The sequence below is a fragment of the Mus pahari genome, chromosome 6, assembly GCF_900095145.1.
Source record: "Mus pahari chromosome 6, PAHARI_EIJ_v1.1, whole genome shotgun sequence".
Taxonomy (NCBI): Eukaryota; Metazoa; Chordata; class Mammalia; order Rodentia; family Muridae; genus Mus; species Mus pahari.
The window spans coordinates 7,539,751-7,564,010 of record NC_034595.1 but is presented as its reverse complement, the minus strand read 5'-3'; the positions used below and the strand labels follow the sequence as shown (position 1 = coordinate 7,564,010).

At 44.8% G+C, this 24,260-nt stretch overlaps 1 protein-coding gene across 3 annotated transcripts in view; it reads right to left on the bottom strand.

Moving 5' to 3' along the window:
- The window catches only part of Slc44a1 (solute carrier family 44 member 1), a 182,962-nt gene extending 159,034 nt beyond the window's left edge, over positions 1 to 23,928 (bottom strand). For 2 of the 3 annotated variants that reach the window (XM_029539603.1, XM_029539602.1), the window contains exon 1: positions 23,628 to 23,895. In XM_029539603.1, coding sequence (XP_029395463.1) covers positions 23,628 to 23,660 — 33 coding nt within the window. In that variant the 5' untranslated portion in view covers positions 23,661 to 23,895. Of the gene's footprint in view, positions 1 to 23,627 lie in introns of all 3 variants that reach the window. The other variant, XM_021199948.1, reaches the window with a different exon arrangement.
- Positions 23,929 to 24,260: the final 332 nt, after the last annotated feature.

The window sequence follows — 24,260 nt, the reverse complement described above, 5'->3', positions numbered from 1 at the left end:
TGCCCTTTCTCCCTCTCAAATGTACTTCTGTCTCTTCAACTTTGACTTTCTGTCCTTCCTTTCCTGGCTATCAACCTAGTTTGTCTCTTCATTTCAGGGAGGCTTTTCATGAATGCACTCGCGCACACACACACACACACACACACACACACACACACACACACACACACACTATGGTCGACTCTCACCCTCTTTCATACCTCGCTTCTCTCCATACAGTGCTTATCTTTGTTAGCTAAATTACAGTATCTTACCTAGTCATAGACCCTCCTAGTCTGGAAGATCACCTTGGCATTGTGTTGTACCCCAAGCATGTAAGATAGTTTCTAGCACATGAAAATGTTCAGTGTCTACTCACTGAATGAATGAATCAGGCTCGCTGGATGAGATGATGAAGAAGTTGACAGCTTAAGACTGTGCCTCTTGAGGCTGTCACCTTAATCACCGCAAATGCAGCAAGAATCTGGAGAAGATGAAGCGGACATGTGGGCTTTATTTTACTGCAGACCTACAGCTAAGTTGTGAAAACTTGTTCCAGAGAGTTATAGAGCTGTGTCTGCAGATCAAGGACACTTGCAATGTCAGGGCTTTGAGTGGCTGCACTTGTCCAACCCCCGATGACTCACAAGATTGTTCTTCCATGATGTGACAAGACATCTGAACACACCACACTGACACTGCTGAGGGTGGGGGACCAAGACCAGAGCAGAGCTCGGGTTCACACCGGCCCAGCCCCCAGGCCCAGTGGATCCCCAGAACTGTCACACTCTTACCGTGTTTGCCTCTAAGGCGCAACCCTCGGGGACAGGCCTGAATTACCAAGCACTTATCAGTGGTAGTGCTCGATTTTCATGAACAAATACAAGAGCTGAAAGCAAAATGGGCCCAACACAAAGTTGATAGCCATGACACTCTGATGATGAATCGCAAGCTTAGCGCTATCCTAACGCATCTGATGTGCACTCGGCCTCCCAACGCGCTTATAATCCCAGACTCCGAGACAGAGAAAACCAGAGGGCGACACCACCTGAGGTTAAGCTAAGTTAGGGCAAGACAAGGTATGCTTGCTGATAACCCACCCATAGCTGCAGATGATGGTTATTCCTTCAAATGACACTGTGTTCCTACGTGGTAAGCAATGTTCCATGACTAGACCTAGACAGGACTAGGCTAGACTTGCATGGGAGCAGGAGCCGCTGAACTCTCTGCTCTAGTAGAAGATGGGTTTATTAAATTATTTTCTAAAGTGATATTTAGTCATTTTGAAATCATGTTTTGGTTGTTATTAAGAAATCAAACATCTGCATGGTGACTTGCCTTTGTAACTCTAACTTTTAGTAAGCCAGAGCCAAGAGGATCCTGAATGAGGTGAGCGTGAACTACACTGCAAATTCTAGACCAGTTGTGTGAATGGCGAAATGCCAATATTAATGTTGTAGTTTTAGTAAACACTCCAGCAGTGAGTGTAAGAAGCTAGACAGAATATATATACACACACAGGAATATACACACACACAGGAATATACATACACACAGGAATATACACACACAGGAACACTGTGTATGCTAACATTTTCTCAGTCTATATTCAATTAGTTGGAAGTAAAAGTTAAAATAGGGTTCTAATCCTAAAACCAAAATAAAATTTTGAAGGTGAAGCATCACCAGTGTCACAAAAATTGATGTCATTTAAACTCTTTAATCCAGATTAAAGAGCACAGAAAAAAAGGTTTCTCAATATGTGAACTGCCAAAACCAGATATATCTGAAGAACAAAATCTTCCACTTCTCTATCTCAACAAACTATAGACTCACTGGCACATAAATACAGGAGAGTTGCCTCAAAATTACAATTACATACGCATAGACCTTCAGTTAGAAAAAGCCATGTCTTAAACTAAATAATGGGTGTGGAGGACTTCTAAATTTGGAAGACATTGGGTTTTTTATGAAAACATTTTTAATGAGTTTATTCTTACTATTACTGGAGAGGGGCACCCCCGTCTAGGTATGATGGTCAGAAGACAATGTTCACGAGTCCCCAGCCAGCTTCATGCAGCAGGTGCTTTAACCCACAAAGTCCTGTCACCAGCACTGCTTTACATTGCTGTGTCTGGAAAGGGTCTCACTCTTAACTCACAGTGCCTTGGAACTCACTATGTTGTCAAAGCTGACCTCCAATTTAGGGTAATCCTCTTGCCTCAGCCTCCTAAGTGCTAGAAGCTACCATACTAGGCTCTTTATAAAAGGAAGTTAAAGTATATAGTAGTTATCTCTACTTGCTAGAACTATGAGTAACTATATTTCAAACTTAATAAGGAATATATAAAGATTTAATAATCTGATTAAACAAATTAATTTGGGTGTTGATGTGTCTGCAGCTGAGAGAAGGGAAGGCTACTTCTGTTCATGCAAACTTTCACAGTCCTTCTCCATCTCCATCACCACCTCCTGCACGTACATGGACTCTGAATAGTTCTCCCGAATCCGCTGCATCATTGGCCAGGGCCCTGACACCCACCCCCTCATCCATCTCTGCTCTAGTTTTCCTTCTGTTATTTAATTTCCCTGAGATCAGCCTATAACATCTGCTGAAATAAAATTAAATCTAGTGAAGAAAACTCTAATGACTCCCCCACTGTTTGAAGAACAGAAAGCAGAATCTTGCAAGAGAAAGGATGTACTGAAGCCACTAATTCTCATCTGCTTTTCAAGGTAGAGCCCACTATTTAACACGGTTAAGTTCTCAAAGGACTAAATCTTCCACAAATTCAATAGCTACCCTCAAGCTCCCTCAGGTTCCTTCCTCATTAATAAAATTATGTTGACTCACCCTTCCTGGGTCTTTAATGTCCTAGGTACAATACAAAAGGACTTGCATGCAGTTAGTTTTGTTATTTTTTAAGTCTTCTAATGAACTATTAAGGTTATGTGCTATCTAATAAAGAAACGTCAGAAATACTGGCTAATTCCTAGTGTTTCTTGACTAGTGAGTAATGTGAGCTCCATTCTCTGAAGTCAAAATGATAAATATAATCTTCCTTCTAACATCAGAAAGATGCTGACTTCCAGTACCATCCCAACTCCTCCCAGTGGAGACAAGAATCTCTTCCATGGGCCTGTGGGACTCGGTCATTCCCTGCTTTTGCTCCCATTTCATTCTCCCTCACATATACATGACAAATATACATCTGTGTTACTATTATGTTCAAGCACTCTAAGTTACTGGCACATTCGACCTGGACCTGTGATGATGCCTTCTGGACTGACGGGCAGTGAGTGAATACCTCTCAGCAAAGACCTCATATTCAGAGAAAAACGGGCTGATTCTTACCTTTCCTGGTTGTTAGGGAAAAGTGTGAGGTTGACAAGCAGAGATTTTCTGCATATGGCATGGCATGGTACAAAGAGCATCATTTGAAGCTTGGCAAGCCTGTTGGTCAGTCCTAGCTCCACTACAAAGAGGCTAGCACAGGACCGGGGGATAGCACAGGACCTGGGGACACTCATTTAGCCTGAGTGCGTCTTGCTTTCCTTATGGAAGGGCCATAACACACAGAAAATACACAGCACTGCACACTCCAGAGGATGCCTGGTAAGCGTCAAAGTGTTGGTGTCCACTACAGGGGAACACAAAGTGCACCGAAGCATGCCATACGGAACACAGCTGTGCATTATTACATTCGAGGCAGGAGAACTGGTTTGATGATCAGTGGGGACCACAGATCAACGTTTCCTGAGAGGAAAGGATATGTGCTGACTCATCAGAAGACTGTTTGGACAGAATGAAGAAACCTTCTAAATAAGGACATCATAGCTGAAAGCAGCGGGGCTGGAGAGCAGATGTTTTCTAAACAGGCCGCCATGCCCTAAGAACGGTCCTTTCTTAGTTAAAAACAAAAATCAGATGAGTAAGATGACGGCAAAATCCAGAGGGAAGTTTAAATCCAATGCTGAAAGAAAAGAATGATAAATTGCTAAACAAAATAGAAGTAATTACAAGGAAGCTTACACTGCTTAGAAGGGAAGTCAGCATCTCTAATGAGGGATGAAGGGTTTGCTGAAGCACAGCCTTGACTATCCTTAACCCATTGCTGGTGTTCCCACTCCAGCATGGCTGTCAGCATGATCCCACATAGCTAGATACAGACAGAAGTAGTAACTTTGGGAATTAACCACTGTCATGTGGCTATGTTGACACAGATAAAAACCAAGGACTGCAGTCTCACACAACTTAAAAAATACTGTCTGGTCCCTAGGGAGCTTTCAAAACCAGAAAAATACCTTAGTATTATTATTTCTCAGGACAAAAATAGTCACATGATTCTGAAGAAAACAAAACAAAAAATCATCAATTGCAGAACAACACCCAAAGAGGTGAGCATCCAGACTATAGGGACATACGGTGGGACTGCCGAGCTCTGTGATTGCAGGTAAAGAGCCAGGCATTTACTAACCATGGACTCCAAGCTTGGAGAGCCCTGATTCAATGAATGTATCACTCAGACACAATTTTACACATATCATCTACCGTGAAATGGCACATGAGCCCAGCAATGTAGCTGACATATAGATTCTGTGTCCAAACCAGAGGCACCTATTCAGTCAGAATTGGGAGCCAAGAAGGGAAAAGCACAGCTCACACACATTAGTAAAAGCAAAACATCTCCAAGTCTGCATCAACTGTACTGAAGACTAAGCAGTGATATCCAGCCTCCACTCACTCATCCACTACATCCTAGACATGGATTTTAGTAACTCTCACTCCAGCAAAATGAACCCATACCCTAAGCACAATCAGCCAACAGTAATAGTTTATGAGAAACAGGACATCTCCCTTTAGAAGGGCAATGTCACTGTTGTTCTGGGTACATAGCTCAGTGGTAGAGTATATGCTGTGCATATCTGAAGCCCTGGGCTGTTTCCAGAACCTCAAAGGAAATATAGAAGAGGCCCTTTGACAGTGTCACTGTTGAAAATAAATATAAGAAACTAAAACCATCTTGAGTCACTCTGCTGTAGTAAGGTTGTGGAACCACTGACTTTTGTAACCTACGTACAGGTGTGGACTACAAGGAATCCCAGAGCTCTGAATTTGTTCTCCTCTGCACAGATGGGGAAGACCCATTTGACATTTTTTCCCCCAATTACCCAGTAAGCCATTCATCAATCTTAAGTGGAACTCATGGCACTTAAAAAGTAATGAAATAACAAAAATTGGCACTACAATTCCAGCTCATTTGTTTACTAAGTAATCTTGGCTCTTTAACCTCTAAAAATGAAATAATACATAAAATATTGAGAGAAAAACTGGAAGGATGATCAGTGGTATAGTTCTTGTTTTGCATGTGTTACACCCCTAGGTTTGAGTGCCCCAAACCACTATATCCATACATATATTCTAAAAAAAAACTTCCAAACTATAATTTTACTCAAATATTAGCAACACATAAGAATAAAACATGAGGTATTCAACAATTATGAATACTTATTCTTGCAGAGGACCTGGGTTCAGTTCTCACCCATAACTCCAGCTCCAGAAACTCTGAAGGCAACTGCATGAACATGGTGCACATAAACACACACACACACACACACACACACACACACGCACACGCACACGCACACGCACAAGTACATGCACATGTTATTTTAAAAAGAGAGAAACCTTGTGTCAAAAAAATTAAGAAAAAAGTGCAAGTTGTTAAATAAAGAATAAGAATAAATCTGAATAAAAGAATAGGTGAACAAATAAGAAGTAGGAAAGAATCCAATACTATAAACTCAGTAAATCAACAAATCTTTAAGATAAATTATTATATATTCTTCAATAATAGCTCTAAATGCAAGCAGTCATAACTTTCCAATTAAGATACATTCAAGCTGAATGAATTAAAAAACATAATCTGACTACTCTTTGCAAGAAATTCACCTTACTGGCAAACACACACACGCGCGCGCGCGCACACACACACACACACACACACACACACACAAACACGGGGGTGGGGGGGGGGATGAGGGGCCTAAAAGGTATCTCAAAATACATGTAGTAATTATCTTCCTATCCAAAGGTAGCCAGAAGAGATGAAGGCCACATAGTAACAGAGGGAACAGCCCACAAAGACATGGTGGTATATGCTTATCCTAACTGTTCCAAAGGCTGGGTAGGATAGGGAGTTCAAGGCCACCCTAGATTATATAGTAAATGACTTTCAATACATATATACCAAATGATAACATCATTGCACATAAAGAGAAAGACAGGTCCAGAAACAATACTGGGTGACTTCAGTATTTTCAGTATATCACTCTAATAAGGGAAATAAAAAAAAAAAAAACTCAAGCGGAAAGAGCCTTAAAACCAGTGCTTAGATAATTCGGAGTTAGTCAACTAGGTGAACACTGAGAAACCAATTAGTCATGCGGGCAGAGAAACCCAAGCAAAGAGCAGAACAAGACAACGTTTACCCCCAAGGACAACATCAAAACTCCATGATCAGCTGAGAGCATTTACTTAGTCATGATGTAAGGACTGAACATTAATCCAAAGTTACAACATTCCGTAGCAGAACACGGGTGCCCACAGGAAGGGTGTGCACAGTGGATAGGATTGGAAGGGCTCAATCTTCATCTCCCAGAGGGGAAGCTGATGCTGATGCTGAAGAAATAAGGGGCTGTCCATCACACATGCATGCTAGAGATAGAGAAAAAACTGACCCAAAGGACTCAGAATGTCACAAAGGACGTGAGAGAGCAGAAGATGAAGAAAGAGGCCACTTTCTTGTTTTAAATGGCAAGCACTTAGACGGCTCAGCAGACAAGAGCACGTACCGACCATACAGAGAACCTGAGTGCTGTTCCAGCACCCATGTCAGGTGACTCACAACCTCTTGTAACTCCAGCTTCAGGATGCTTTACTGCATCTGGTCGCCCTGGGCACCTGCATTCACATACACACACCCACTCAGGAGCACACATATTCACATAATTAAAAATAATAAACTTTCAAAAATAAATGACAAACACTAAAAATGTTTAGTGCTTTAAAATGTGTACATATATACTCTTTTCAAATACAGATAATATACATATAAAATAATATAACATCGCTATGCAATTTTTTTAAACAGATCATAAAGAAAAGGGAGTCTAGAACCACAAAAACTGTAGAAACATGACTTTTTTATATGGCAGGTTTTTACATTTAAAATACAAAGAGACATACACATAAAACTTGGCAAACATTCAAGGCTGGTTTCAGTTTGTCATTCTGTGTGACAAAAATCAGGGCCAACAATAAAGTTACAAGGACATAAGCTCAGTCATGTAACAAGGGTTTCTAATAACTGGAAAAAGAGCTGGCTGCTCCAACAAGAAGCAGTCACTTCTCACTGGCTAGAAGAATTTATGCAGAGCCTGAACCAAACTCATTTAAAAGACATGACATAAATGTCATGGCTACCTCAGTGCTAACTCTGTTAGCACCAGCCAATGTTTGATTTCTGTAGAAAGCTTCTATGAGATGACTTTCTCTGAATAAGCGCCATGCCCAGACAGAACTAGACATTGTTGCTAGGTGAAGCTTGGGACTGGTACATCTCTGCTTCCATCTACACCACATCTACCAACACTCACCTCTTGATTAGTCACCTAAGTCCTAGAAATATTTACATTTGATTACAAATCATCTAATATCTACCTGGAAGCAGGCAAGGTAGGAGGCAGGAGAGAGAAGATATGTCTGAGTGGGAGGTGGCAGGAAGATAGACAAGGTGGCATCCAGTGTAAAACGTGATATGAAACATTGGACTCCTGGGTTCCATGGCTAGGGATCATTAAACAAGTACTGTACCCAGTAAGCAAGAGACTTAGGGGACCATGACATGAGCAGTTGAGCTCTTGGTAGTGACAAGACAGAGATCTGTGATTCGGTCAAATGGATAAAAGCAGCGAAGGGGACCAGATTAGTTAACAATAACAAATTTTCCCTTTTCTCTTTTTTAAATTTTATATTTTTGTTTGAGGCAAGGTATCACACACCCCTTACTCTCCATCCTGTTCCCTCCTGTATGCACACACCAGAATGATGTTGACTATGTTAAGAGATTCAGTTCAGGAACACTGACATAGGCCCCTCCTTCCTCCTTTAACTGTATCTCCTTTAACGGCATTCAGGAATGGTTACGTATACTGAGATAGTCTACGGATTGTTTCAATTTCTAAACACATACGGGTACACACATACAACTCTGGCACACCTATAGGCTGATTACTGATTACTGTATCTGGCTAATGGCTTCAACGGAATCAGGGCCAGCAACAAAGTCCCATGGACACAGACAGCGCTGTCTGCTTTCAGAGGAAAGTCTTCATGTTTAGTTGAACCCACCCGAGCGGCACAAGTCAATGAATGCTCAGCAGAACCAACACACGTGGCCAACTCACAAGCTCCTTTCTATTTTACAACATTTTTGATTTACGTTTTCTCTTCCATATCTTCTTTCTACTCTGGGAAATTCCTTACTCCTGCCCACATCAGAGACAAGTCATTTTTGCAACTCTATTGCTGTCCACACTGTTGGTGGCACGTCAGACAAAGTACTGAGGAAATGGCTTTCCTCATGTTCTTCTGCATGGTGGGTTAGTAACAAGGACATGTTGATGGGGACAGGAAAAGAGAAGAACCACATTCTTAAAATGACTGACACGTGCCCAAGTACCTGCCATACTTGAATTTTGGTGAGGTGCAGAGGGCCCCTCCCCAAGATCCACTGGCTGTAATCATTCATACCTTAAGAGTTCATTAATTTAATTTTCAGATTCCATTCCCATTTTCCTCAACTGACAAATTATATTTAATATTGGTATTGATAAGTATCATTAGCATCACAAAGTAAGGTTTTTGTCTTCAAATACACTCACCTTCCTCTACATGCACGGTAAATTACTGGCTTGAGTCTATCTAACATCAAGCCTGCCTTCCACTCATTACAGAATGAGAGAGCTTTGGTCAGAAGGCCCCTTCCAGGTGGTATCTGAAAAATTAATTAGTCAGTATAACTGCCACTAGTGTCTTGGGGGCAAACCTGAAGGGAAAGAGAAGAGAGCCCCAAAAGACAGACAGCTACCCCCACCCCTTGCATTTGGTTTAGATCAGTAATTCTCAACTGGGGGGGGGGGAGGGTCAAACAATCCTTTCACAGGGGTCTCCTAAGATCATCAGAAAACACAGATATTTATGTTATGATTCATAAAATAGCAAATTTACAGTTATGAAGTAGCAATGAAAATAAATGTATGGTTGGGGGGGTTATACAACATGAGGAATTGTATTACAGGGTCATAGCATTAGGAAGTTTGAGAACCACTGGCCTAGACAGTCCCACCGCAGTTGAGATTCTGAGGCTGTGTAACCCATCTGCCATCGGTAACTTCCTTGGTGTGATGGTTGTCTTTACTGCAGACTTCATGGAGTTCAGAGTTACCTGGAAATTAGGTAAAGCGCGCCTCTGTGTGTGTCTATGAGTTGGCAGAGGAAAGGCCCAGCAGTTTGTGAGTAGCGCCTTCTGGGGGCCCACATGCAGTACGCGTGGAGAAGGAGAAGGCTGGCCAAGGACTTCGATTCCCCCTTCTCCACTCCCTGGTCTGCTGTGATCTGAACTGCTCTGTTCAGCTTTGCCCTACCAGTCATGGTGAATGACCCTCTAAAACACTGGTTCTCAACCTTCCTAATGCTGTGACCCTTTAATACCTCATGACCACAACCATAAAATTATTTCATAGAAGCTAGACACAGTGGTGCACTTTTAGATGCTGAACTCAAGGCCAGCCTGGTCTACAGTGGGAATTCCAGAACAGACAGGGCTACACAGAGAAACCCTGTCTCGAAACACCAAAACAAATAAAAATTATTCCACTGCTACTTCATAACTGTGATTTTTCTAGTTATGGATCATAATGTAAATATCTGATATATAGTATATGATATGTGACTCCCAAAGAGGTCAAGGCCCATGGGTTCATAACCACTGCTCTAAAACCACAAGCTCTCAATCATAACTCCCCCCTCCCCCACCCCACGCTTTAATTCTTCCATCAAAGACATTTTGGTCAGTGAAGTACACTGAACTCAAGCCGGAAACCTCAAACCACCCACACAAGGGACAATGAAGGCAGGGTCATGCCGTCACCCCACACACAGGAGCACTGTGACCTCAAGGCCAGGGTGAGGAGGAGAGGGCTGGTGGTTTAGGTGGCTGAGTACACTCACCAAGCAAGCCTGACAACTCCCGAAGGTGGTCCTCCACCCTCACAGTTTAAAAGTGAAAACTGAGGGCTGGAGAGATGGCTCAGTGGTTAAGAGCACTGACTGCTCTTCCAGAGGACCTGGGTCCCTGGGTACCAGACATGCATGTGGCACATAGGCATGCACGCAGGCAAAATGTCTATACATGTAAAATTAAAATGATAAATTTTTTTGTCTGGCTTGGTAACACAGGCCTTTAATCCCAGCACTTGGGAGGCAGAGGCAGGTGTTTCTGAGTTCAAGGCCAGCCTCGTCTACAGAGCCCAGGGTGGCCAAGGCTATACAGAGAGAACCCTGGTTCAAAAAACAAAACAAAAAAAGAAAATCAAAATTAACAGGGAAGAGGAATGGAGAGGAAAAGGAAGGAGAGAACTTAAGTGACATCACGTTTAATGTGCTCGGACTTTAAAAATCTATGTGTTAAGGGAGGGAAGCTATTACCTGACCCAACAAATTTCTTCTTTTCAAGATTTTTTTTACGTTTTTATTTTATATATACATGTGTTTTGCTTGCGTGTATGCCTGTGTACCACGTGCATACCGTGCCCTTAGAGGAAAGGTCATTGGATCCCCTAGAGCTGGAGTTACATACAGATGTTATCAGCTGCATTCCATGTGCACTCTCTATACGACTAACCAGTGCCCTTAACCACTGAGCCATCACCCCAGCCCCTCCAACAACTTCCTTATTGCTTTACCACACCCATCTTTGTTGTCACTCAGGCGACATCTCAACCAGGTTTTTCAAAGTGAACTCTGTAGGATATAAATCCTTAAGGAGAAGATTCAGGATGGATAGTGTAAATAGAAAGGTATTTACAGGATAGATAAGACCAGTGCAGGCCAGGGAAGCAAATTCTCTTAGGGACACAGGGCAGAGGGAGCCAGGGAGGGGATGACTTTTTAGCATGTTAGCATGTACTCTGACTCCTCGAGGTGGGGCAAAGAGAAGGCAGGCAGAGGTGGCACTGAGTTCTCACCTTTTCTGACTGCAAAGGCCTCCCTCGGCATCCCAGGAGAAGCACTGCACAAGTCTCCCAAGCCCCCGTGCTTCAGGAGCGCAGGCTTTAGGGAGTGACCAGGGGATTCTCCAGAAGTAATTTGTATCTTTAAGTGAGACAGACAGACTATGAGCAACCCTACGAGCTAACACTAAGTAGCAGCCAGCAGCACCGGGAAGGCTCTGTTGACTCTTAGCAACACAAGAGAAACAATTGTCTCCACTTGTTCATGGTTTACTCTCTCAAATTAAACTGTATTTTATGAAAGTTTAAAGTTCCACCAAACTGGAATCCCACTCACTTTTAAAATGAAGTGCCTTCTTAAACTGTTTCCAAAACTTCCTAACAAAATCTTATTGATCATTGGCAACTGTCTCAAAACACAAACAAACCAATAAGGTAAAACACACACACACACACACACACACAGGACCAGTGAGTTCTGGGGAAAGACAAGATCACAGTCATATTAACAAACCTACTTCCATGATAAACGTTCTTAGACCTAAGTTCTCAGAGGAAATCATCGGCAGGCCCAGGGGGAAATGCGGTCACTGGCTCTCAAGTTTTATAAAAAACACTCACACTGACACTGCTCCAAGTTTTTATACATTACCCAACATACACTTTTTAAAAATTAATATGTAATTTAAATGTATGGGGGGGTGCCCAGCACCCGACTGGAGCCCAGAAGATAATCTGCAGGTGTTCCTTCTCTCCACACACCATGTGTGTCAGGTTATTGTTCCCAGGGTCCCTTTACCTGCTGTCAGTGCCCTCTCCCCACATTTTCCAAAGAAGAAATAGCACACTTAATCTCTGAGATCACATAACAAGAATGATGTATCTAAGGCCCAGCCATCCCGCCACCTAACGTAACAATCCTTGATAAAAAAGTAAGGGGAAGATAAAGGTACAGGAAATGCCCTCAGAACTGACTGGGTTTATACTACTAGGTGGCACTGGGAGCCTTACCCAACCTTTCTTGAGCCTGTTCTATCTATAAACTGCAGCTAACTCAGGTACCCACCTTAGATCTGAGAATATAATAGGAAATGTGTAAGCCAGGCCCTCCAATCACATACAGATGTAACTGGCAATCTGAATACCTGGTCCCCACAGGGTGGTGCTATTCTGAAAGGCTGTGGAGCCTGTTTGGTAGAGACTGGTTAGTGAGGGTGAGTCACTGAGGGTGGATCATTGATGGCTATAGAGCGCCTTGCTTCTAGACTTTGAGCTCTGCTTCTGGATCCACCACTGTATAACCAAGCTATTGCCTCGTTTGTGGCAAAAGGGAGTTGCCCCAGACTCTGTGCCTCCCCCCCCCCAGCATGATCTCTAACTCCCGACACAAACCTTTCCTCTCCAAGTCACTGACTGACTATGAGAGTCTTCCCCTGCCCCTTGGCAACCACCCATACTTGAAGCTCCTCCCTGCTCATGAAGTAAAGCTCGTTGCAAAACCATCAGTTAACTAGATGCACTAGCCGGAGGCACCAAGAACAGCAGCATCACTTCTACTGAACCCAAACAAAATTCAATTGTCCTTCCTCTCCCCACTTACTAGCCCCATCAGTTCCCAAGCTATCAATCACAACTGCCTCATGCCAGTGCACAGGAGTTCTGAATGCCAATCAAAACATGTCCTATCCCTCTGCATTACCCTTCAAGTCCACATTCGGGCAGGAAATCCTTTCTCCAACTCCGAGAGGTCTCTTCGGTTTCCTCTGCAGCCTCTGCCTTGCAGCTCTCCCCCATAAGCTCAAATACACAGTTATGCAGGTCTTCTGTGAATATCTTGTGGCTCCCCATTTCCCATCCATTCACACATGAGCACCCTCCCTGGTCATCTCTGACCATACTGACATGCAGTAAGTCACGGCTCTCTCTGCCCCAGCCCACACATCCTCTCCACTACTGATCTTTCTTCCTTCTCCCTTCTCGACCTCTCATTCTGCCTCAATCCAGGCCAGGTGAAAAGTCATGTTCAAGAAGCCAACTGTTCACCTCTGCTTCCTCACTCCCTCAGCTGCTAAGTACCAACCTGGAATCTGCCTAGTGCTATTACCTCTTAGCACCCATCCCCTGGTATTATTGGAATATTACTGGATCCATTGTTCATATTCCAAAGTCTCAAACCAGAGACTTCCTTTTTAATGGGAGCACGGGTGACTGGAGGCTTTTCAGTTTGCATTACTATGGAAAATCCTGAGATTTTTTTTTTTAATCATTTGTATAGTTTGGTATAAGTCCATGAAGTTGTTTCCATTTTCTTCTGGTGAAACCAAGGTACCAATGACTTAAGAAGTCGGCCCAAATGAGTGACCTGGTCTTGGGACTGAAATCCAAGCCTGTAGGCTGGCAGCTCCCACGCTCCTTCCGGTACTTAATGGTGCTCAATCCTCTGGTTCCCACAGCCTCTCAGAGGAGGGATGAAAACCTTGGAAGCAGGCCAACCGCCACTTACCCACTAAGGGAGGATTTCGTGGGCAGTGGCCAAGTCCAATATACCAAATGCAAATGGATTTTATATTTTAAAAAGGAAGAAAAGTTTGCTATCAGAAATATAATAGTTAAACCTGAACTCCTTGGCTGTTATAAACAACACAACAGGGCCCACACGATAGCTCAGCAGATTAAGGCACCTGCCAGCAAGCCTGACAACCTGACGGAGCCCAACACGGGGTGGAGGACATTCCCACGGCTGTCTCTGACCTCCATGTGCACACACTCACCCACAGGAAGGAAATAAGCAAAAAATGCCAGTGCTGTAGCACCCCTGCATACCACATGACTACTCTGGATTACTAGGGGAGGTCAACGACTTTCCGAAACGGCTTTTAGTATAGGTTGTCAAGCAGTACCCCAAGGGGGTTACTCCAATTTATTCAGCAAATCAATAAAGTCTATTTGAGTCAAAACCACAGAGGCAATTAATATTATTCTGTTAACTCATATCAAGGTCACTGGCATAAAGGGGTGCCCCTCCTTTAGCCTGAGTAGTAACGAAATTGAACATTTTTACACATTAGCTGCTTACTTCCATTTCCAAAATTCTACTTATTACAGAGCTATATTTGTCATGCAGAGAGACCATTTTCTATAGTAGGGATATTCTAATATGACTCTTCATTCTCACTGGTCTCATAAGGAAAAAAACTGAAATTAAGCAGGTAAATAAAAAACTAAGAGGCACTCTGCTATCTGTCTCTAATATTACTTTCTGCTCAATACCACAGCTCTAAAGTTTATTATGGAGAAATAGGAAGAAACAGAAGGAAAATTAAAAGTTTCAGGAGTGTTAAAAAAAAAAAATTGACTCCCAATCAGACAGAGCTAAAGGGCACCAGCAAATGAAAGAATTCTGAGGGGCTGGTGAGATGGCTCAGCTGGTAAGAGCACCCGACTTCTCTTCCAAAGGTCTTGAGTTCAAATCCCAGCAACCACATGGTGGCTCACAACCATCTATAACGAGATCTGACTCCTTCTTCTGGAGTGTCTGAAGACAGCTACAGTGTAATTACATATAATAAATAAATAAATCTTTTTAAGAAAGAAAGAAAGAAAGAAAGAAAGAAAGAAAGAAAGAAAGAAAGAAAGAAAGAAAGAAAGAATTCTGAGTAGGAACAGAAGGGTGAGAGGAACAGAAGGGTGAGAGGGTTGGAATGGAAAGGGCTCTTCCAACAGTCAGGACCTCCTGGGACCACTCTCTGAGGAACCGTAGTTAATTACTCCAACCTCAGGAGTCCTTTACTGAAGCTATCCTTCTGTCAGCCACAGATGGGGCAGCAGGCATGGTGAAGGAGAAAGGGGCTTCAGCAGTGACTACAGCCCCGGCTGCTGAAGGTGAGGAGCACTATGTGTGTGACTCAGAACTGAGGACTGCAAAAGGTTTCTATTGGAATGACATAGACATTTCAGGAAACACTATGTTAATGTTTTCACAGACAGGAAACCAGCAAAGCTACTAGCCCTTACCCCACTATGGCTCCTGTTCCTTACCCAGCCATGCCTCCACCACTGGACCCTCCCACTTGCAGCTTTCTGTCCTACTGGTGTGTGTGACTTTGCTCCTGCCTGACTTAAAGGGAAATTCTGGTTAGTCCACCAGATATGTCCAACCTTCTGATATTGCAACATGTTGCCATTTACAAAGTTCGCACTGGAGAACTGCACAATTATCAAACACATAAAAAATGTCATAAAGTTTGTGTAAGTTTATGATTTTGTGTTGTGCTCCACTCATAGTTATCCTGGGGCATGTGGGCTACAGACTGGACCAACTCCTGGGTCTTTGTTTTCACCCTGCTAGATACTATATAGGGATGAGAACTATAACCTTGCCCAATTCCCACCCAAGAAAAGCCAGTAGAGACTGTTAGAAAAGTCCATCTGGCAAGGCAGTGGTGGCACACGCCTTGCCTTTGATCCCAGCACTTAGGGGGCAGAGGCAGGCGGATTTCTGAGTTTGAGGGCAGCCTGGTCTACAGAGTGAGTTCCAGGACAGCCAGGGCTATACAGAGAAACTCTGTCTTGAAAACCAAAAAAAAAAAAAAAAAAAAAAAAGAAAGAAAGAAAGAAAGAGAGAGAAATGAAAGTCCATTTGGAAAGACTCAGCCATTTCCAGATCAGATTTCTGTAAGACTGCAGGAGAAAGAGCAGGGTGTGGCTGTTCATACAGCAATCTCAAGACTCAGAAGGGTGAGGGAGAAGCAGGAGTCTGAAATCAGCCTGAACTACAAGTGGAACAAAGAGAAACAGAGACAACAATACACAGAGAGAGACAGAGAGACAGAGAGACAGAGAGACAGAGACAGAGACAAGATGAGACAAGACGAGAAACAAGGAGACAACTGCACCCTGGCTACTTGCTTTCAAGAGTCACTGAACACACTGAGAACCAACCCTCTCTCCGGGACCAAACAGGAAAGAATACATTTTGTTCAATGTTTCTAGTACTTGGATTTAAGGGTGATTTGTTATTTACCTCTCTTGGCTACATTACCCAAGTGACTTACAATGAGGAAACTTGCTCATGTTACCACAGTACCACAAAATAAAGCAGGCAATCCCATCTCTGCTACTTAAACATCTTGAAGTGGCTTTACCTCTTTTGAATTTTTCTGTCTTCGTGCTATTTTCTTTCTTGCCATTATACAAATGTATAGAGGAATACTGTGAGCTTAATATTCTTTCCATATGTGGCAACCTTAAAAAGAAGAGGACGGGCTGGGGAGATGGAGCCGCCTGTAAAGTGCCTGCCTTGACAGCATGAGAAGCTGAGTTCAACCCCTATAGCCCAAGCGAAAAGGCCAAGAGGAGAGAAGCAGATGCCATGGGCTGGCTCACCACCCAGCCCTTCCCAGTGAGTGCCAGGCCAGCAAGAGACCGTGTCAAGCACAAAGGCAGACAGCTCGAAGAACACCGGAGGCTATCCACTGGCCTCCATCCACATTTACACCTTTACATCCTCTACTTCAACTAAAGAAAACAAAAAGGAACAAAAGGGAAGAAATTATGTTTTAAGCCAGCCATGAACCACAGGGTTCACCACAGGCTGTCTAAGGAAACAGCTGAAATTTGTTGGGACTTCCTCTAAAGAATTTGTTCTTAAGAAAAAAGTTTGTATTGAATTTTAAAGAGTAGATCTTCACCCACTGGTAGGAAGAACGCATGTTGACTTTGTTCACAAACTTCCCAAGGACCTCTGTGCAGCAGTGTCAGCTAAGCAGTGCCCAGCAGGTGCACACAGGGCAGAAACGACCATCTTTTCATCAGAGCAGGACAGAGCAAGAGTCGGCAAATGTTCCCTGCAAAGGACCAAGAGTTAACACTGGTCCCCTGTGCAGCTCTCTGAGAACTGCTGTCCTCTGAACAGCAACATCCAAATTTCATATACTTCTCATGAAGCAATATTCTTCTCTTTTTACTTGCCTCAGCCCCATTTGTCTTGATCACCTCATCAAAACTGTAAACGCCGTTCTCTGCTTGCAAGCCATATAAATACAGGTTAGCAGGTCCGACTCTATCCATAGGCTATGGGAAGCAGACTCATGGTCTAGACATCAATAGTGGCTATAATTATATGCTTACTGCTATTACATGTTCAAAGGGGAAAATCCAAGGCAATGGAGAGTTTAATGAGAAGACATGGCCTACACTGAAGGATCAGAAAAGTCTTCCAAAAAATGTATTTTAGGATGCATCTGAAGATAACCAGTCAAAGGCCCCAGAGAGGAAGGCGCAAGGAGCCTTCTCTACAAGTGAGCATAGATGGAAAAGCTGTGAGAGTAAGGCATAGGACCTGATGATTCACAGGTCTGAGACTCTGAGAGGAGGGAGGCTAGAAAGGAGGCACAGAGGGCACCGGTCCATCTTGTTGATGCCAGGAGAATCTAGTCTTTGTCCCCGGAGTAATCAGAACCACTAAATGATTCTAAATTGGAGAGGAACACAGCGAATCAGTTCAGACTTTTCAAAAACCATTAAGGCTGCAATAAGGAGAAAGAGGAGATGGAAGCCTGAAAGGTCACAGGGTACTGGCTGGAGATGGCACTTAGCTAGGAAACTGGCAGCGAGTCAAGGTAAGATACAGTGATGGGCTTGGTGGACAGGAGACAGTCTCGTGACTCAGGCTTCTAATCCCCACAACTACTGGTGTCATTCAGTGAGTCATGGGATGAGGACAAATCTGGAGACAAATCTGGAGTCCAACCTGAGTTTTAAACATGCGAACTGAGTATCTACACAATGTTCCAGTGTTAGTCAGTTGCTAGTAACAGGTCAGAAGGGGCTTGTTTCAAGGAGGTGATTCAGTCTGGGAACTCCCCTCACAGGCTGAAACTGAAACCACCCACCGGGAAGAAACTGCCTGGACAAAGGTGACTCTCCCCATCACCACTGGATCTCTTCAAAATGTTGCTGCCCAGGCAGCACCACTGAACCAGTTAGACCAGAATTCCCTGGAGGGAGCCCCGGGCACTGACATTTTTAAACTTCTCCAGGAATCCTAACCTGTAGTCAAGGTTAAGAATAATTAAGATATCAAGAATTAACAGCAAGGGTGCCAGCTACCCCACAACGTAGTTCTCTGACCTGACAACTTCATGTTTCTGAGTTGCAGTTTGGATCCAAAGAATGAGAAGAGGGTAATGCTGCTTTATGTATTGCATCTATTCCAGTCTATGAAATGCAGTCCAAACCTACAAACCCCAAGATTTCCTTCTTCCTTGATACGCTAATGAGGGAGCATGGGGACGTGGAGGAGGTGATCAATTACCAGTAGTGTCTTAGTCAGGGTTTCTATTCCTGCACAAACATCATGACCAAGAGGCAAGTTGGGGAGGAAAAGGTTTATTCAGCTTACACTTCCATATTGCTGTTCATCACTAAAGGACTGGATTCAAATAGGTCAGGAAGCAGGAGCTGATGCAGAAGCCATGGAGGGATGTTTCTTACTGACTAGCTTCCCTGGCTTGCTTAGCTTCCTCTCTTATAGAACCCAGGACTACCAGCCCAGGGATGGTACCACCCACAATGGGCCCTCCATCCCTTGACCACCAACTGAGAAAATGCCCCATAGCTGGATTTCATGGAAGCACTTCCCCAACTGAAGCTCCTTTCTCTGTGATAACTCCAGCCTGTGTCAAGTTGACACACAAAACCATCCAGCACAAGTAACAAAACATACGCGTATACACAATACTCTTCCCTTGTCAGTAGCATTTTTAAATGACAATGCTAACACATCAAAAAGTATGGACAGACCTTGTTAAGTCTGCAAGGATTCCACTGGATAAACCCTGAGCACACAATGGTCCTCCCCAGTTCCCACCTGCAGGTGGATCAAAGTGCTATGAAATTTAACCTGGAAATTCTTTGATACAAAGTTGACCTTTTCTTGCAGACTAAAACAAAGAAAGTGCACAGCAACTTTAGATTTAGCAACTATGTATGTGAACACTGAAAGAGCACACGAGGCAGATGCAGAAAACGCTGGCAGGGTGTTTTAACCAGTGAACGGGCATCTCTTGTTATGGTAGCCACGTTCTGAATCTCCAAGTCTCAATTTCTTCAGTTTTAACATGGAAGTAAAATCAATCTGAATTACTAAGGACACAAGAACTAAAAAATGACTCTGAAAATATATAAAACAACATAGCACTTAATATTATTTCCCAGCCAATTCTGACATTAGTTTTTTAACATACTGGAGGTTTGTTTGCTGGAGGTGAGAGTTTGCTATGTAGCCCAGACTGGCCTGGACATTCTCACTGCTACTCAATTTGTAGCAATCTCTCAGCCTTCTGAATGCTTAGATTATAGGCCTGGCCACCAACACAGCTTGCCTTACCTATTTCTGGCATGATCTTTTATGCTTCTAATGAAGTTTACTTCCCAGATCATGTTTTTAATTGAACAATTTAGTCTCTGTCAGTGATTCCACTAATCCTTCAATTTCATTTCTATCACCTGACTTCAAATTCTACAAAGCAGGTGAGAATAAAGCATTAGAAAAGTTTTATAAGACAGTCAAATAGTAACAAGTAAATATTCCCAATTGTCTTTGAGGCAGCACGGCTCAGCAATTAGGATATGGCAGTCACAGATGTCACCCTCAGTTTGAAGGGTTTGGGATAAGACAATGCCCAAGAGTCTTCTAAACTGAGACCCACAACAGGTAGTCTCTTCCACTGCAGTCTGTGCCCCTCTCTCTCTTTCTCCCTCTCCCTCCCCAACCCCTCTCTCTAGCTCTTTCCAATTCTGAGGTTAGAAAGAGGACATGGAACCTCAAAGGCTTGAATAATCTCCTCGCCTCTAAAGCACTGCTGTGAAAAATAATGATCTAGCCATTAAGGACAAAGACATAGAGCAATTTGCTAAGTAATCTTTCACAAACCCCCTTCATTTACACTGGTTTGTCAATGGGAAAAAAACATTTAATAAATCTGAAGATTTACAAGGGAACTTTGAAGTTTAACATTACAAGAATAGAAATTATGTATAGCAGGTTATAGCAGAAGAAACTAATTATGGACAGATGGGGAGAAATTTTAACACTCTTAGGGAGGATCAATGTTGTAAAAAGAAACTCCAGATCAACTTACTTTGATACCCCCCTTCAAGCAGACTTTTAGGCATCATATACTGGGCTTGTTTTGAGCAATTTCCAACAATGTGTAACAACTATTATTTAAGCCAGAGAAAAATCGCCCTAAGAGTTCCGTAAGGGCCCATGGAACTAGACACTTTTCTTAAATGTATGTGTCTAGTACCATACAGATTATTTTGCAAATAATTTGCTTCCTTGGCAGTGATATACCTGCATAGAATATGATGTTTTAATTTTAATTCTCAAAGTAGAATATTTATTTTGGTGGGGAATTACGATACCCAGTTATGGCCAAGGGAAAAAATAGTATCTGGACTACAAAGGACCAAAGTCCAGAAGACCATAAACTCTTTTATGAGCATCTGCAAGGCAGTAAAAGACTAGGAGGAAAAAACTACACTTCAACACCCAGCTCTAGCACAAAAATAAAGTGTACTTTACATACACTGATAAAGTCTAGCTTCAAAGTCCCTGGTGATGCCTCTGAGTATCGTATTTTGATTGACTCTACAGGGCATCATCAGAGCTTGCACACAAGCACTGCACCGACCAAAATAAATACCCACACTGAGCAAGGTGTCAGGAGCAGAGGAGGCAAGCTGCTCCCTTTTCCAAACGAGTGGTGCTACTGACAGAACAGGAATAAATGTGGTCTCCCACGGTAAAATTTAACTTTACAAAGTTGGGGTTTGAGCTCAGAAAAGTATAGTCTGGTGAACTTAGACTATCAAACCGTGGAAAGTGCTAGACACAGATCTGGGCTGGGGGTTCACAATCAGTGACTTGCTAGTCAAATGTTCAAATTTACGTATGCACTCCATTCAATAACCGCAGCTGAGCAGCTCTGCAGCATACAGTGAGGCACTGCATAAATGGAAAGCATTTATGAAAGAGGGGGGAAAAGGCAGATTCTACACTCAAGAACCTCACAGCTCAGTGGAAAGCAGAATCAAACATATTCTGATGAAAAGACACTCCTGACCCCAAAGATTAGCTCAGTAATGTGCAGCTTTGCATCTAGTGAACATTTAAAGTTCTATCCCTGTCTTATTTCAACACAACACACATAAATACAAGCACATTCTAGATGCCCGATGCTTCTGAGATGAGTGTTAAAAACATCAGGGGATCGAGAACACTTCAGAAATGAAAATGATGAAAAAAAAAAACTAAAATAAGAAAAAAAAATGATGGTGAGCCCCTGTACATAAAAACCTGCTTGGACGCTCCACTGAATACTTCAAGTCCCCAATGCTGAACTAAAGCATGTTGACAACTGCTGATTGGTTACAGAAATCCACAGGGGGAAAAAGCACACCTCAGGTGCATGACAGGAATCTCGTCTGTATTACATGGCATTCCGCAAACAGTGGCTGTGAGAAAGGGGAAAGGGAGAGAGGAAGCGTTCTGTAACACTACGGCGTGGAGGGAGACAAGACCATGACCCACACTGCCCATTTAAAGTGGGTTCTGGTGCAGAACCCATCCCTCCCACACCATCCTCCACGAATTGAACAAGCCATCCATAAACTATCAATACCTTGCTGTCTTAAAGGCATTTCACCACCAAATGAGCATGCACAGTAACCCGATTCTGAAAAGAAAGGGAATGTGAAAGACACTTTTTGATGAAAACTCTATGTCAACAACTATTACATGAGCAATGCCCAACTAATAGATGCACCCCCTGCCTAAATCCCCGACCAGTTGAAAGGTATGTGTTTTCCTACACCTCTATATGCTAATAGAAAGCCATGATCCAGCCTTCCTTAACACCAGCCACAGGGCTTTTCTTTGCTGTCCTAACTGAATAAGGTTTAACTAACTAAACCGGCCAGCCTAGGAAACGGCCAAACAGGAGTGATGCCCAATAAGCCATAAACGTCCTCCACTGTCTCCAGTTCTAGTTGTTTCTGTGACAGATCTCAGATTTTTCAGAGCAAGTATGCAGGTTATTTAAAACTGAGTTATATATAGTCACTTAGCACCAAACACTTCTGTGTCACAGATGCTCCTTCTCCAGAGGAATTTTTTTCCCCCAAAACTAGCATTTTTTTTCTTCGCCAAGAACCAACCAGCCTTTATTTCTAGAAGCAAGCGCATACTTCTCCCCATCACCACCACCACACAAACAAATCACAGACTACTGTTAAATTCTACGCTAATGAAACTGTGGAGAAACATCCCAGGCGTTGTCAGAGCCTATTTTTCATACACCACCACCAGACAGTTTGATGCAGTATTCCTGATTGCTTTTTATCGTATTTGTAAATACACTCACTAATCCACTAAATTAGATAATTTACAAACAGGTCCTCTCAGTTATTAGTGGCCAGCAGTCAAGTTCTATTACATCTGATCCTTACACAGTTGTCCAAACATTTCCACCCGGGTTAAAGGCTCTGATCGGAAAGAGAAGGCGGCTAGCGAAATTTGGATGGGGGCAGGGTGGCAGCTGAGAGAAATCTCTGCATCTCAGCCCTCAGCGACAACATCCAGCCAGTGCCCACAGAAAAACTAAATTCGGCACCTCTTCCTCCTGTTACACTGGCAACAAAGAGGGAGTTTCCGTAACGCTCCCGTCACCCACCAGGTGCCCAATCTCTTTCCCAGCCCAGTCCCCGCGCTCCCGCAGGGGCCTCGGTGCGCCGAGAGGCCGCGGTGCCCGGGGTCAAGGCACAGAGGGGGGATGGGATGGGGAACGAGCGGGTGGGATCTGTGAAATGGGCCCTGGAAGGGCACAGGGACCCACTGAAGCACCTGATCCCGGCCAAGGGGACCGTAGGCCAGGGGAAATGGGCAGCTTATTAAATGGATCCGAAACTGGAATAAGGTGGAAGAGAGGTGAAGAGCCCAAGCTGGGGTGCACCTTCTGGGGACACGGAAAACAGTCTGTGGGTGGCGGGGGGCTCGGCGGAGGTGGAGAGCAGGCAGGCGGGCCCCAAGGCGAGGGAAGGGTATGCCTCCCCCGGGCAGAGCGGGCGCCCGGGGCGCCTCTACCTGCAGACGGGCGGGACGGGCCGCTCAGGTGCGAAAGCGGGGGAGGGAGCGCAGCGGGCATGGCGGGGCCAGACGCGGAGCGCCGGGGTCGGCGGGGGACCGGAGGGGCTCGGGGCACCGCAGGGGAGCGGAGGGCACGGCTCGGCAGGCGCTCAGGGCGCCGGGTGGCATCCGGGCGGGCGGCCGGGAGGCGGGAGCCCCTCACCTGCGCGGCGGAGGCGGAGCTGCAGCAGCCCATGGCGGGGCCGGAGGAGCCCGGAGGCGGCGCCGGGCGCGCAGCTACGCCCCGGAGCCCCTCGGCATGCGAGCCGGCGGGCGCCCGGGGAGGGCGCGGCCTGGCCCCGCACGACTAGGCGGCGACGGCAGCGACGGCGACGGCGGCAAGAAGTCAGGAGGCGGCGCGGTCCGGGGCAGGCGCCGGCCACATCCCCCGGCGGCAGCGGCGGCGGCGGCGGCTGCGCGGCTCCGGCTCCGCTCCTGCTGCTGCAGCTGCTCCCCAGCGGAAAGGGGCGGGCGGCGGCGGCGGCCCCTCCCCCTGGCCCCCGCCTCCCACCACCCGCGCCCAGTCCCGCTCCCGCTCCCTCTCCCGGGCTGCAGCCGCCTCCTCCTCGGCGCCGCGCGCGTCTCCCATCAGACTCCCCGCCCCCAGTGCAGCGCCGCGCCGCGCCGCGCGGACGGCGGGGACGGCGGCAGCCCAGAACGAGGCCGGGCCCTTGGGCGCGCGCCGGAGCCTGCGCGGCGCCGGGCCCATTTCGCGGTGGCACCGAGGCCGAGCTCTGCCTCGGGGCGGCGAGAGGGCGTCTGAGGCCGAGGTGCCGGTGGCCCCGGCGGGCTCGCA